Here is a 13,335-nt window from a genome sequence, read left to right as displayed (position 1 = left end):
CTGATGGCTAGCAGTATATCCCCTGCCCCAAGAGACTGGAGGCACCTTGGGAGGAGAAGACCCTCAGTGCTTCTCCTTCCTGCCCTGTTGTTCCCTTGGGGCCATGTTCCCTCAGGCTGGCGTTGGTGTCTGGATGCCTCACTCATGTGAGACAGCGTGGGTGACAAGTGTGGCTTTGTTCACCCTACACTGCAATGCAAGACAACAGCCCTGCTGTCCTCCAGGGGCTCCTGGCTACACCAGGGTGTGCTGAGCCCCCACCACAGAGGCACCAGCCCAGCAGCTCACAGAGGGCACTATGGACACAGGGCTGCCCTGCACAGCCAGGGCAAAGTAGCCTGTGGTTAGAGCACAGACACTTCAGGTGCTCTGGATCCTTCCTTACTTTGTTCCTGCGTTGCTGATGTCTTCTTCCACTGTTCCTTGCAAGCTTTCACAGCACCAGAAGGCTGGCAAATATACCAAACTACACCATAGCCTATGCACAAACATAAATGGCTTTTAACCTGAAATATTGTGAGCAGACTCAACCTGCACACTATTTAAAATAACATCGAAGTTAGCACCTCACTGCTAAATACAATCTGTCAGACCCACCTCAAAGCCAGACTTGATTCTCCTCTCTCAAGATCACAACATAGCTTTCCCTGTACTCTTTCTCTCCTAAAAGCAGCCCTACAAAACAGCTGTGCTGGAGCCTGAGGGCACTTATATCCCTTACTGGCCCTGAGCAGCCTCACCTGGGACTCACACCCACACAGTCCTGGACCCCACTTAAGCCCAGCCCCAGACCTAGTTGAGCCTTTACTCTCACTCTGCTGCTCAAGAGGGAGGTACTGCATCAGGGTTATTCCTAGTACCTGTTTAATTTTCTGTTAAGGTGTACCCAGGTCTCATTGCACCTTTGCACCCCCCCTGAGGTAAGGCTGGATAAGTCAGTGGTGGATGGTGCTGCTGCTTGCTCTGCTCTCAGCTGTACTTAGCCTAGTTAGGTATTTCTCTTTTCCTTTTTCTAAGGATGTTCTCTCTATGCAATGTGGTTGTGACAAGGTTTAGGCAACACCTGGGGTCCTAGTGCCCAAACACTGGTGAACTGTGGGCAGCCTCAGGGCTCTGCTGCTGGGAGCTGGGGCTGTGCTCCTCTGCCTTGCTGCTGCAGTTATTTTGTGGACCTGCTCATCTCTCTCCATATTCACCAGGGACAGGTCAGTTTGGGTACATCCACATCTGTAACTGCATGCAGCCCTGTATCCTAACCTGGCTGTATTTTTGCTTTTTCTGCCTGGCTTTCCTCTAAAACCTGCTCCACAAATTGGGAGCACCTCCTGATGTGAGGTAATAGGGATGGAGAAAGGAGTTCCCCCTGCTACTTGTACAGGCAACTCTGAAATGTTGAACTACCTTACTGATGCCCCTGAGCCTATTAGCATTGCAGGCTCATGTGTGTGAACTGGAAGGCATTACAGGAAAAATATTTCTGCATAGATTTCCCATTGTGCAGCCCAGAGTGGTGGTCAATGAGAGAAGGACCAGGGTGCTCCCAAAAGGAATTTAAGGGGAGTGTTACTGGGGCTGCCCAGTGCTTACCCTCCCCATCAGCTTGCAGCTGGAGCAGTTTGCCCAAAGGATGGCCAGAGTAGGTAGCTTCTTTTGCACAAGATGGAAAAATTATGAAGGTGAGGTGTTCTGGGTGGGACTGGTGTTGTGCAGAGAGTGGGTGCTGCTGGGGGGGGAAAGCAGCCCCAGCTGGCCTGACCATGGGCAGCAGCTCTACAGGCCCCAGGAGACACAAGAGTTGACCCCAGAGACTGGGGGTCCAAGTGTTAGGAGGACTCACAGTGCCCCATCCTGTGGGGTGGGGTGCTGGGCACTGCTGTCCCACCAGGCTCCCCACTGCAGCAAGGACCGCACAGCCCTGTGATCCTTAGTGCTGCTAGGATGTATTGGTAAGCAGGGTTTCCAGCCAGGTCCCTGGCCCTGTAAGTAGCAGATCATGGGATTTGAAGTGTGCAGCATGGACTTTGCTTGGCTGCGGGGTAACACAGAGGTGCTGGGAGGGTTGGGATCTGCTTTCTGCTGAGAGCCCATTGAAATGAATGAAGCAAGGGAAGGAGCAGGAAAAGGGGGACCAGCAGTGTGGACCTCTTCCAGGTTTTTCTTGCTGTGGGTTTGTGGGGCCTCCTCCAACCCCTCCCCATCGTCCCACTGCCCTGGGTGAAAGGCACATGCCCCCCCATGAGATGCTCCCACACTGGTCCCCAAAACCATTGATAAGGGAATCTTGAGGCTGCTTCTTCTTACAGACTTGTAATTGTTACAGCCAGTAGCACACTGGCCTGGTGCACACACATACACACAACCCCTGGCTAAACAGGGGAGGGGACAGGCCAGTGACAACCGCTGGAGCAGTGACTGTCCCACCACACTTGTGAGCCCAGTGAAAAGTGCTTGTGTGCATCCAGCCCCAACCTGCAACTGTGCTGGCAGCATCTTCCCCAATGGGGATGTGATCTGCTGATGGCCACTGCTGAAACCTACTCCCCTTTGGAGGATGCTCTGCTCCCCACATGTGCACCTCCAGGTGTGCAGAATCTGCCCGGCTTTGGGGGAGAAGATGGGGCTGGTGTTGCTGCTGTTGGGCAGCAGGGGCAAAGAGGCTTTGGTGTCTGTGTGGCAGTCAGTGGGAGCCTGCCTGGGCAACCCCTGGGGTGGAGGAGGGTGTGAGGGGGATCCCTGCCTGACCCCCTCCCCAGGCAGGGGCAGCCCTGTTTTCACTGGGAACGGTGGAATGGGTGGTACCTGCTCAGAGCAGCCTGAGCAGGAGGCCAAGCCCCAAAATGGGACAGGCTGACATAGTCGGTGGCAAGGGCGGTGCTGGAGGTGGCAGAGGTACCCTCTTGCCCTTTGCTGCTACCCCATGAAAGCCTCCATGTCTCAGCCCTGGGCTCAGCCATGTGCTTCCCAGGGATACTCCACAGAAAGTGAGGTACCTTAATGGCACCATGGCCCCAGCGCCCTGCTCATCCTCCCGTGCTTGTCCCTTTCTTATCCCAGTCATGACCTTTTCTTACCTCCATGCCCCCTAGCAGCACTGATGCTGGTTATGCTTAGAGCCAAGTGCTGGGTGGCATCCAGCCCAATGCATGTGTGTCCTGGCTGACCCCTTTTACCCCAAGAATGCTCACCACAACTTCCCACAAGAGGAAGGGGTGGAGGGGTGGCTGGGGACCCCCTGCAGCCCTGCATGGGCTGGAGAAAGGCAGGTGCAAGTGTCCTGTGAAATGCTCCATCGCCCTGGTCAGACAGGGCCTGCCCCAGCAGCAGGGGCACTTGTGAGAGCAGCCCCGGGCTCCTGTGCCCGGAGGAGAGCCCTGACAGCCCCCCCGGCAGTGCATGGTGCTGGTTGGAGGTGTGCTACGTGGCCATGAGGGGCACCTCGCCGGCAGCCGTGGGGAAGGGGGAGCCGTCTCCCCCGTTGAGCACACGATACAGCAGTTCCTCCTTCTCGCGGCGAGCCTGCTCCCGCAGCTGGGTCTCTTTCTCCAGCGCCCCGCGGGCGGCCAGCAGCTCCTCCGACAGCTGCCTGCGGACAAATGGCGTGTTAGCCCTCTCTGCTCCCTGCAGAGCACCCGGGGGCACCATGGACTGTGATGTATTCCCCAAACCCTGCTGTCACAGCATCTTAGAATGGGTTGGGTTGGAAGGGACCTTCAAAGCTCATTCAGTGCCACCCCAATGCCATGAGCAGGGACATCTTTATCCAGGTCAGGTTGCTCAGAGCCTTGTCCAGCCTGGCCTGGGATGTCTCCAGGGATGGGGCATCCACCACCTCTCTGGGCAACCTGGGCCAGGCTCTCACTGCCCTCTGTGTAAAAAGTTTCTTCCCCATGTCTGGCCTGAATCTCCCCTCTTTCAGTTTAAAACCATCAGCCCTTGTCCTGTTGCTAAAGTCTGTCCCCATCTTCCTTATTGGCCCATTTTAAGTATGGAAAGGCTGCAATAAGGTCTCCCCAAAGCCTTCTGTTCTCCAGGCTGAACAACCTCAGCTCTATCAGCCCGTCCTCCCAGAGCTGTTCCAACCTTGGATTATTTTTGTGGCCCCTCTCTGGCCCCTCTCTGTCAGGTCTATGTTTGCCCTGTGCTGAGGGCTCCAGTGCTGTCACCACTTCCTACATTGGTGATGCCACCTGTGACTGCTGTCACGCTGCCACTGTGTACCAGTGGATGCGTGGGACCAGTGCTTACCTAGCCATGACCAAGTGGTTCTGGGTGCGAACTTGCAGGTCCTCATTCTCCTGCTGGAGGATTTTCACCTTCTCTTCCAGCAGCAGGTTCCTCTCCACCTAGAAGGGGGACAAGAGGGTGAGGGGGGAGTCGGAAAGTGCCTCTGACCTCCCCGCTGTGCCATCTTGGGGGAAAACTGGCTTGGTAGGAACATGGTGGCATTGCACCCACATTCCCTCCCCACTCTGAGGGAAGAACCAGGCTCTATCCAGTTCTGCTTCAGCTGCAATTTCTGGATGCGATTCAGGTGGGAAGAAGAGATGGAAATAAGAAAGCCCACCGGTAACGCCCTCCTTGAACCCACCACGCTCTCCAGGTTCAGTAGCTTCTTGTCCAGGCCGTGGATGTGCTCATTCTTCATCTCGATGACGAAGTGCAGGCTCTCCAGCTCCTGCTCCCAGAAGGGGCTGGGGCTGCCGTGCTCCTGTGGGGCACAGGGATAGGGCAACTGCAGCAGGGTGGGCACTCGGGCTGTCTGACATGGTTCATACATGACCCCAGTGGGCCAGGTGGAGTTCTGCATGGCCCAGGATGCATTTGTACCCCCTGGCCAGAGCCCCTCCACATGCTCTCAGGATCCATCAGAGAAGCACCCCTGGCTTTGGGCCAGCACCCTGGAACAGGTCCCCTCCCTGACACTCCTCTGCAGAGGCCACTGGTCCCACATCTCCCTGTACCTGGATGTGCTTCTTGTAGTCTGTGCTCAAGAGTGACTCCTCCACCCGTTTCATCCTCTCCTGGAAGGACTTCAGCTGGGAATTCAGCTCCTGGATCGTCTCCTAGGGCAGCCAGGGAAGAAGGAGGGTGGGAGGTGTCCAGGATTTCTTCCCAAGCAGGGGCACTGCTGGGCTATGGCACCCTGGTAACCCCAGTGCTGGAGGAGCCTGCATGGTCCCTGGGCACACAAAGGACCAAGGTGGCCACTGAGGAGCTCAGTGGACCGTGGCAGAGCCAGCAGATGGTCCTCAAGCCCTTCAGGAGCACCCCCCTCCCCAGGTGTTTCTCCATGGGTACCTGTAAGGCTGCTTGGGACCTGTGGTGGGACTCTGTCAGCAGCAGCTTCTCCTGCTCATGTACTCTCCAGAGCTCTGCAAGGGGCACATGAATTGAGCATCACCAGTGCAGGGACACCAGGGCAGCGAGCCCCACCTGAGCCCCACAGTGCCATGGAGCAGGGGGGCAGCGTCCCCATAACCCTGCATGAAGCTGGAGGGGCACCAGCAGTGGGGGGCAGGGGGACTGCAGGGGGCCCTGCTATCCTAGCACGCACCTCGCAGGGTCTCTGTGTGCTCCCTCCTCAAGGCATTGAACTGCTCCTCTAGCTCCAGGTCTTTTCCCTTTTCCACCTGGGAAGCAGGGAGATAATAAACCCTACCCGTGTGACCCACATAAGGGATGCTCTGGCTCTCCCCACCCACCCGTGACTCACTGCCAGACCCGCACCGCTCCCGGCTTCCTAACCCATTTCTAACACTTTCCTTCTCCTAAAGACAGGAGAGCCCAGCCCAGCGTGTGCCAGGTTTGTGATCACTGCCTGGGATGTCCTGGCTGGCCACACCTCCCTGTCCAGCCACAGCCCCACCAGCACCTCCCTTTTCAACTGACCTGAATGTGAATGTCCTGGGCAACTCTTGTGGACCTTGCCTGGCTGGCATCCCGCAGCTGCTCCTCCTCCTCCTGGTCTTGGAGGAGTCTCCTGCTCTCTGTCCGCTCCTCCTGCAGTGCTGCCTTCTCCTTCCCATCCTCAGGCAACAGGGCGGCATCAGCTGCAACGCAAACGTGGCTGAAATGGCACTGGCTACATTCTGCTAACTGGGCTGCTTGGGTGTCCTGGGCAGCTGACCTGCCAGCACCTTGTCCTGGGTTCAGGCCCTGTCCTCTTCCCACTGAACAAATCCCTCCCCTGCATCTCACTGATTGGGTTGGTGATGACAGGCTCAGAGAGGACTTGTTAGACTTCCTGCCCTGGGGACAATCTCTCTGCCTGGGAGGAAGGGATGCTATAATCTCTGGGATGCCACCATGTCTGCCCGCCTGCACCAGTGCCATGTGGAGGATGCAGCCATTATCCCCATCCTCCCCATCCCTGGCACATGCTGGCTGCCCTGGGGTCTCTCCTACTGCCTTTTTAATATCACACTGAGAAAGCACAGCAGGGGAAAACACACTTTCTTCTCACCATTCTCTGTCTTCAAGTCTGCGAGCTCCTGGGAAGCTGGTCCCCTCTGCTGCTGGGCTTTTAGCTGTCTCTGGCGGAGAGAGAGGGGGCTGGAGCAGGGGGGAGAACAAAGGGGGCAGATGGCTGCAGGCAGAGGACACCTCACAGCCAGGCACCCTGCGCTGAGCACCCTTCAGCCCTGCTAAAACACAGGTGCTCGAGCAGCAGTGATGCCTCCCTGACCCTCTGCCACCCCCAAGCACCCATGGGTGTGCACGTGCTGCCTGGCAGGCAGCCCTGAGCTTGTGCCATTTCCCTGTGTCCTGGCCACTTTGCCACATGGCATTGCCACCTACCAGCTGGAAAACCCACACGATGCTCAGGAACCTCCCAACACAGTGCTGGTGCAAAATACCCTCTGGCAGCAAAACTCGTGGTGGGGGAGAGCAGGCAGCACTTGGCGTGTCCGTGACACCCTCCTCCTGTCCCTGGCACCTTGCAGCTCCACAAACACACCCCTCTGCCGGTGTTTTACGCAGCTGGGCTTTGACATGGCCCATGCTGGAGCAGGAGTGAGAAATGAAAAGTAACTATAAATGAGAGGTGATCCTGACCCTGCGCAGGGCTGGCAGCAGGCGAGGGCTGGCGGCGGCACAAGCAATGAGCTCAGGAGCGCAGGAATGTGCTGCTCGGCCGTGCGCTCCCGCAGCTGCCGCGGGGCTGATACAACCCAGAGCTGGGAGCTGCCTTCAGCAGCACAGCTCCATGGGACGCTCTCCAGCCCTGTGAGGGCTTAATATAGTCACTTGGGGAGGAGAGAAAAAAAAAAAAAGAGATAGATATATTTTTATTTGTTGCCGAAAGATAGAAGCAAAGCTCGTCTGCTCACACAGCCCCGCGTCCCCAGTGCAGGGCAAACCTTGCCCCCAGTGCCCATCGCCAGGTTGTGCTTCTGAGCAGGGTATGAGTGTCTGTGGTGAGGGAATCCACCTGCTAACATGTTGCCACACTCCAGCCCTTGGCAAAGCCTGTCCTAAAAACAGCAGTCCCTCACAAAACCAGCCCTGCAGCCCGGGGGGTGCAGGGACCCCGCTGTGCCGACTGCACCTCGGCTTGGCTCTGTTGTCACAGCAGCGCAGCCAAATACAGACCAGATTAGGGAGCCTGGCTTGGGAAAAAAGGGAGACAAAGCAAACAAGCGTCCCTCCCTCCGCATCCCCAGCAGCCCCCCTCCCGAAGCTGGAGGGAAGCGCAGTTGCCAGAGAGAGCAGCAAAACTTGTGTCTGGGAAGCCCCGGCTTTATCTTCCCTTCTATGGCGTGAGTGGCTGCGGCATTGAATGCAGCCCAGGCGTTGAATGTGGCCCAGGCTGCAGGGTGAGGAGGCAGCAGGCGATTGGGATTCACAGGTTTTGTTCTTCTTGCTGACACAACTTGCTCTGCAAATGTGGGGTGCCCTGTGATGCTGCCAAGCCCACCCAGCAGCCCTACCTGCAAAGGGTCCCCCAGGTCCCCAGCACCCATCTCATGCTGATGTGCATCCACCTACTATTTAATATACCCCATGTCCTGTGCTGGATTTTGGGGTCTGGTGGGATGAGACAGTCGGGGCTCTGCAAGCCTGGGGACACCAAGAGAACCTCAAAATTCCCACCCCCCAGGTTTTACTGTGACAAAGCAAAGGCTGTGCAGGGGGACTGTCCTGGCACGGCAGGGTCAAACAGCCCCCAAGGTCTTTGGATGATCTGAGCCTTGCTGAGAGCAGGATGCTGGTACCTCCTCCAGGAGCGACCCCTAAACCTCACCTTCCCAAACCAAATCACCTCTGCTGCATGTGTCCTGCTCGCTGGTGAAGGTGATGCCCAAGGACAGAGCCAGGGCTGGTCACCCCTGGCCATCCCCATAGCATAGGCAGTGTCCCCAGCATGGATCCAGGGCACTTTCACCTCTCCTCCGTGTCCCAAACCCAGTGGGATGGGGACTCAGAGACCCTCAGCTGCTCAAGCAGAATGATTCGAGACAACTGTATTGAACTCAGAAGTGGCAAAAGGGAGCAAGAGGTGTACCAGCATCAGCAGACAAATCTAAATGCCTGCCCTGAGGCTATGAGTGAGGCACCCTTCCTGCCTCTAGGAGCAATTAAAATAGTGTCTGGAGCTAATTTTACACCTGATCACTCAATTGCCCTTTGGGATAAGAGCTCCACTTCCAAAAACAGAGTGAAAAGGAAACGTGGCTAAAAACTTGATCAGAGGCACCTTCTGCTGTCACTTCCAGAGCAGCATGTGGCACCTACATCCCGGGTATTGCCCAGCGCATTTTGGAGAGATGGAAGGTGCTCCTGGTACCCGCTACATGCAAAAGGAGCAGGCTGGGAGTTGCTCCAGCTGGAATGGCTTTGGCCTGAGGAAGAAGCAGCCTGAAATGTCCCACAGGTGCTGGCCATCAGCAGCACTGCTGGTCCTGTAATGTCTCAGCACAGAAACCTCTGGCTTAATCTGTGAGGATGCTTAAAAAAAAAGTATCCATGTTCTTAGAACTGAATATTTCTCATGGTCTGGATGGATTAATCAGGATTTCCAGCAGAACCTGAGGCACCTCGAAAGGTGACAGTGGAGGGGAGCCCCGTGCAGGCAGTGCAGGCAGCTGGGTTGGCTGCAGCCTCTGCTTCAGCTTTTAGCCTGAGGTGGGGGTTTGTACTGTATTTTTCTTCCTCTTTTCCTGTTTTACAAGCATGTTAAGCAATTAAACCATGTAATGTTACCGTCAGGGAACAAAATCACAAAGAGGCAGGAAACAAGCTTTTAAATCCTGACACTGCTTCTGGGGATGAGGCTTTGCTTTGTGGCTGTGGAGAAGGGGGGACAGGATTTGGCCCATGACCCTAAAACCTCCCTGGGACCTGCAGCAGACGCTCAGTGCTGCCAGAGCAATGCTGGCACAGGTCCGTGAGACCTGTCTTTAACTCTGCTGCTGTTTTTCCTCCGGCGATGGTTGTGTTACGAGATGACTATCACCTCTCGTACAGTCAAATCTGTACCGCAGGCTGTATGCAAACTCTTCATGTTGTTGACAGCCCCGACTTTTTCATTCTGACTTTTCCCTGGCTCCTGCTGCTACATATAGTTCCTATATCTCCAAAATAAATTCACCCCAGCCCTGGAAGACAGCCAAGCCTCAGCCCTGATCTTCTGGGAAGGCGTCTTGGCCTCTCTCACGCCAGGAGTATGGCTGAAGAGCAAGCGGTGATGTGAAGCAGCCGAGCACAGGTGGATGGAGCCAGGAGGTGAAGTGACACCTGGGGATGGTGCCCTCAGCTCAGGACTGGGCTCTGTGTGTGGCACTTGCACCTGTGCATCCTTATTGCCCCGCTGCCCATGGACCGGTGACGGGAAGGAGGAGGCTGCCAAGCCGCCTCCCTTGGGGCACGCAGCAGTGCCTGGTATGCCATCCACCCACCAGACACAGCCCAGCATGGGCTCCCCAAGGTCACCTCCAGCCTTAGACTGGCCCCAAAAGCCACCACAGCCCCCAGCCCCGTGACATGCATCACAGGTCTTTCCAGGCTCCCCGCTGGGGTTTGAGGGCTCCTCCATCCCCAAACAACCCCAAGGGACCAGCTCTGCAAATCCACCCATCAGCAGCAGGAGGGTGAAGGTCTCCCACCCTGCCTCTTCATACCCTGGACACGAGAAGGTGGGCAGAAAGTGGGTCAATGCCTGCCCTTACCTCTTTTTGCCATAAAGGGGATTTTTGGTGCTGCTTTTGGGTTTAACTCACAACTTAGTCACAGCAGCAGGGCTGTTTGATGGGGCACAAACCGCGGTGAGCTGTGTCGTGAGGCTGAGCAGAAGAGCTCAAGAGTGGGTAAGTGCAGGAAGGGAGGCGTCTGTGGGCAAATGACTCTGACTTAAATTTCCGCGTTTCAGTAAATGTGCTGCTCTCAACACCTGGGACCTCAGGGCTGCTGTTTCTTCCTGTCCCATGCCCCTTCTTGCGAGCTCTTAAGAGTCACAAACCCGCCCAGAAGTGTCTGATCTTATGACATGGAGAAGAGTGGGATTTTTTCCATGATACGGAGAAGCAGCCAAGCCTGCAAGTGCTGTAAATAAAGGCACTTGCTGGCTCCAGGGCCGTGCAAGCTCCACGCCTGCTCCCCCCACACATCCCAGCAGCGGCTTGTGCTTTGGCCACATGGTCCCGGGCAGCCGAGCTCTCCCAGCTGCTTCTGCAAAGGGCCACCCGTGCAGGGGGACACGGCGGCACCCCAGGGCCTTTCCGACTTTCTTTCTGCCCCTGCCACCCTCCAACAACCACAGCCCACTGACAGCAGTACGAACAGCACATCTGTGTTCACAAACAATTCCGAGGCTGATGGCGGGGCACTAAGGCAACATGAGCATGGCAAAAAATAATAATAATTAGCAGCAGATATTTTCTAGACCTTAACTTGCAAAAGAGTACTTTGAGTATAGAGCAATGCACTGAGATCTGCTGGGGACTCAGAGCGTTCCCCAGCAAAAGCTTTACCTTCAGCACAAGGGGGGACACAACTTTTCGGACAAGGGGTGGATGCTGTGGGAGTATGGCAGAGATCTAGCTGGGGCAACCCATCCTTGCCCTATATGGAACCAGCATTTCCAACAGGAATTGTCACCCCAGATGCTGGACGCCCCTTTAGTATGGACATCCCCATGATGTAGGTGTTAGCAAACGAGAATTCAACTATAACATAGGTGCTCTTCCCCAGTGCCTGGAGGGGTGCCGCAGGGTGCAGCAGGGCAGGTGGCTGCTAACACCCACTGTGCCTGGTGCCAGCTCCCCCAGGGGTCACAGGCAACTGGGGGCAGCCACACTGCCCAGCCCAGCCACTTCGCTCACACGGGCAGGGATCACAAAACACACCTCCCCAGCAGTCCAAGCAGGGGCCCACGCAAACCCCAGCCCCATGCGAACCCCAAATCCATGCAAGCCGCGAACCCACGCCAGCCCCGACCCCAAGCAAAGCCCAGCCCGAGCCCAGCCCCAGCCCAAGCCCAGCCCAGCAAAGCCGGTACCTTGCCGCCGGCGGGGCAGCAGCGCAGGGAGCTGCCGGTGCAGCCCATGGAGCCCCGGCCTGGAGCCCGCTCAGCCGCGGGGCACGGGGCGCTGCATCCCCCGGGGGGACCGGGAGGGACGGGACGGGACGAGCCGCCCCAGCGGGGGCTAGCAGGCAGGAAAAAAAAAAAAAAAAAAGAAAATTCAAAAAAGTCCGCGCAGCTGCTCGCAGGCAGCGCCGGGAGAGGGTGCTCTGCACCCCCGAGCCGCGGGCAGGGCCCCCGGCCGCAGCCTGCCCGCCCCCGGGGCTGGCCCTGGGCGCCCGGCGGGGCTGCTCCACCCCGGGGTGTCCCCGCCCTGGGTCCTCTGTACCGGGGTGCTTCATCCCAAGCAGTAGGACGCCCCCGCCCCGCGAATGTTCTGTCCCCCGGGTCCCCTGCACTGAGGATGCTCCACCCTGGATGGGGGAAAAGGGGAGCAGGACTCCTGCACTATGTCTGGGGTCCGGCTGGAGCAGGGCTGCCTCAGGGAGCTTCCACTGGTGAATCCACCCCAGTCCCCTGAAACAAGGGATGTGAGGAGCAAAGGCAGGATCCATCCTGCCTTTTACCTTCACCCCGTGAAGTTTAAGCTTGTGTTGCGGTAGTTGTGTAAAAGTGGGAATGTTTTCTCCTGTGGAATGTGTTCTGGCAGCAGCTCTGCTCCAGGGGTAGCTGTGCTGGCTGGAAGGGGTTTTCGGTGTGGTCCATACAGCCTGAGGGACTGCATCCTGGCAACTCCCCTCTTGAGCATCCCAGACACCCCGAATACTGGACCAGGGTGACCTTTTCCAGGAGAAATCCTGCACTTTGGAAGTGACGCCTGAATAGGAAGGGAAACACAGGGATTTGAAAGTGGCCTGCCTAAAAATTAAGGGAAGGCAGGTTCCTCCAAATGTTTTGGGTCTGATGATTTTTTTTAAATACTGTTAAATAATAAACATTCCTAGAAGAGCATACATTCTGACCTGAAAATAAAACCTTGCCACCCAGTGCTGCTGAAATAGGAGAGTTTCAACCTGGTCACGAGGCTGTGCCTGTATGGAAACACTGCCAGTTTTTGTCAACAAGTTTCTATTCTGACATTTTCCAAATATCCCCTGGGAGAAATCCAATCATCCCGTGGCTTCTGGGCTGCCAGCACGCTGGTGTTTCACTGCTGGTCCGGCACCGCCCGCCTGGCTAGCAAGCGAACAGAGGTGCGTGGTCGCCCCATCACGTGCGACTCGGAGGTGTTTTTCCTACCCTGGTAACCCTGGGATCTGGGAAATTGTGAAACACCCCTTGGCTAGGAGGGTGGGGAAGATGAAGGGCAGACCCGTGGCTGCCCCAAGTCTCCTGGGGACTGGTGGGACCAGTTGCCTTTGTCCTCTTGGGTAGACGCTGCTTAATCTGGGTGAAGTCTCGTGAGTCACAGCAGTTTTCTGGCATCAGCTCCCACCACTCAGAAACAACTGAGAATGTCTCTGTTCTTATCTCCTCAGCACTTCATACATGGGGCAAGTCTCCTTCCCCCTCCGGAGAGTACTTATTTGGGCTGAGTAGATCATTTGCTGGATAAAAAGCTGCGCAAGGTGCTGCTCTCCACCTCTTTAGGGTTAATTAAAAATCCTGGTCTAGACTTTGGAAACTGAAGGCGTATAGAGGCAAGCATAAAAGCACATGCTTATTTTCAGGCTGAATTTGCATTGCTGGGGCTGTGAACAGGAGCAACTGTGTGGGCAGCTGACAAGGAGCCTGTCCAGCTGCCATCATGTCTCGCTGGTGCAGGAAGCTCCAGCAGCTTGCATGTGCGCTTGTGATAATGTCTGGTTTTACTG

At 56.5% G+C, this 13,335-nt stretch overlaps 1 protein-coding gene across 2 annotated transcripts; it reads right to left on the bottom strand.

Annotated features, from left to right (window-relative positions):
• Positions 1–2,291: 2,291 nt before the first annotated feature.
• CCDC69 (coiled-coil domain containing 69) lies at positions 2,292–11,877 on the bottom strand. Of its 2 annotated transcripts, none has more exons than XM_065029765.1 (9): positions 11,498–11,690; positions 6,464–6,533; positions 5,890–6,050; positions 5,555–5,630; positions 5,299–5,372; positions 4,962–5,063; positions 4,589–4,708; positions 4,246–4,343; positions 2,292–3,583 (listed from the first exon to the last, which is right to left on the bottom strand). In XM_065029765.1, the coding sequence occupies exons 1-9, from the start codon at positions 11,543–11,545 to the stop codon at positions 3,415–3,417; spliced, it is 918 nt and encodes a 305-aa protein (XP_064885837.1). In that variant the 5' UTR covers positions 11,546–11,690; the 3' UTR covers positions 2,292–3,414. The 2 variants fall into 2 exon arrangements, with proteins under 2 accessions (XP_064885837.1, XP_064885836.1); XM_065029764.1 differs by having other exon boundaries at positions 3,176–3,583; positions 6,464–6,552; positions 11,498–11,877.
• Positions 11,878–13,335: the final 1,458 nt, after the last annotated feature.

This window comes from Columba livia, chromosome 14, assembly GCF_036013475.1.
Source record: "Columba livia isolate bColLiv1 breed racing homer chromosome 14, bColLiv1.pat.W.v2, whole genome shotgun sequence".
Classification (NCBI taxonomy): Eukaryota; Metazoa; Chordata; class Aves; order Columbiformes; family Columbidae; genus Columba; species Columba livia.
This window is presented reverse-complemented; position numbering and strand designations above follow the sequence as displayed.

Excerpts from the sequence above, each read along its gene's own strand:
- CCDC69 (XM_065029764.1), bottom strand. The coding sequence starts at position 11,862 with ATGAAGCACCCCGGTACAGAGGACCCAGGGCGGGGACACCCCGGGGTG. Across the intron at positions 4,344-4,588 it reads TACTGAACCTGGAGAGCGTG|GTGGAGAGGAACCTGCTGCT; the intron begins GTGGGTTCAAGG and ends TCCCCCTTCTAG. Across the intron at positions 3,584-4,245 it reads AACCACTTGGTCATGGCTAG|GCAGCTGTCGGAGGAGCTGC; the intron begins GTAAGCACTGGT and ends ATTTGTCCGCAG.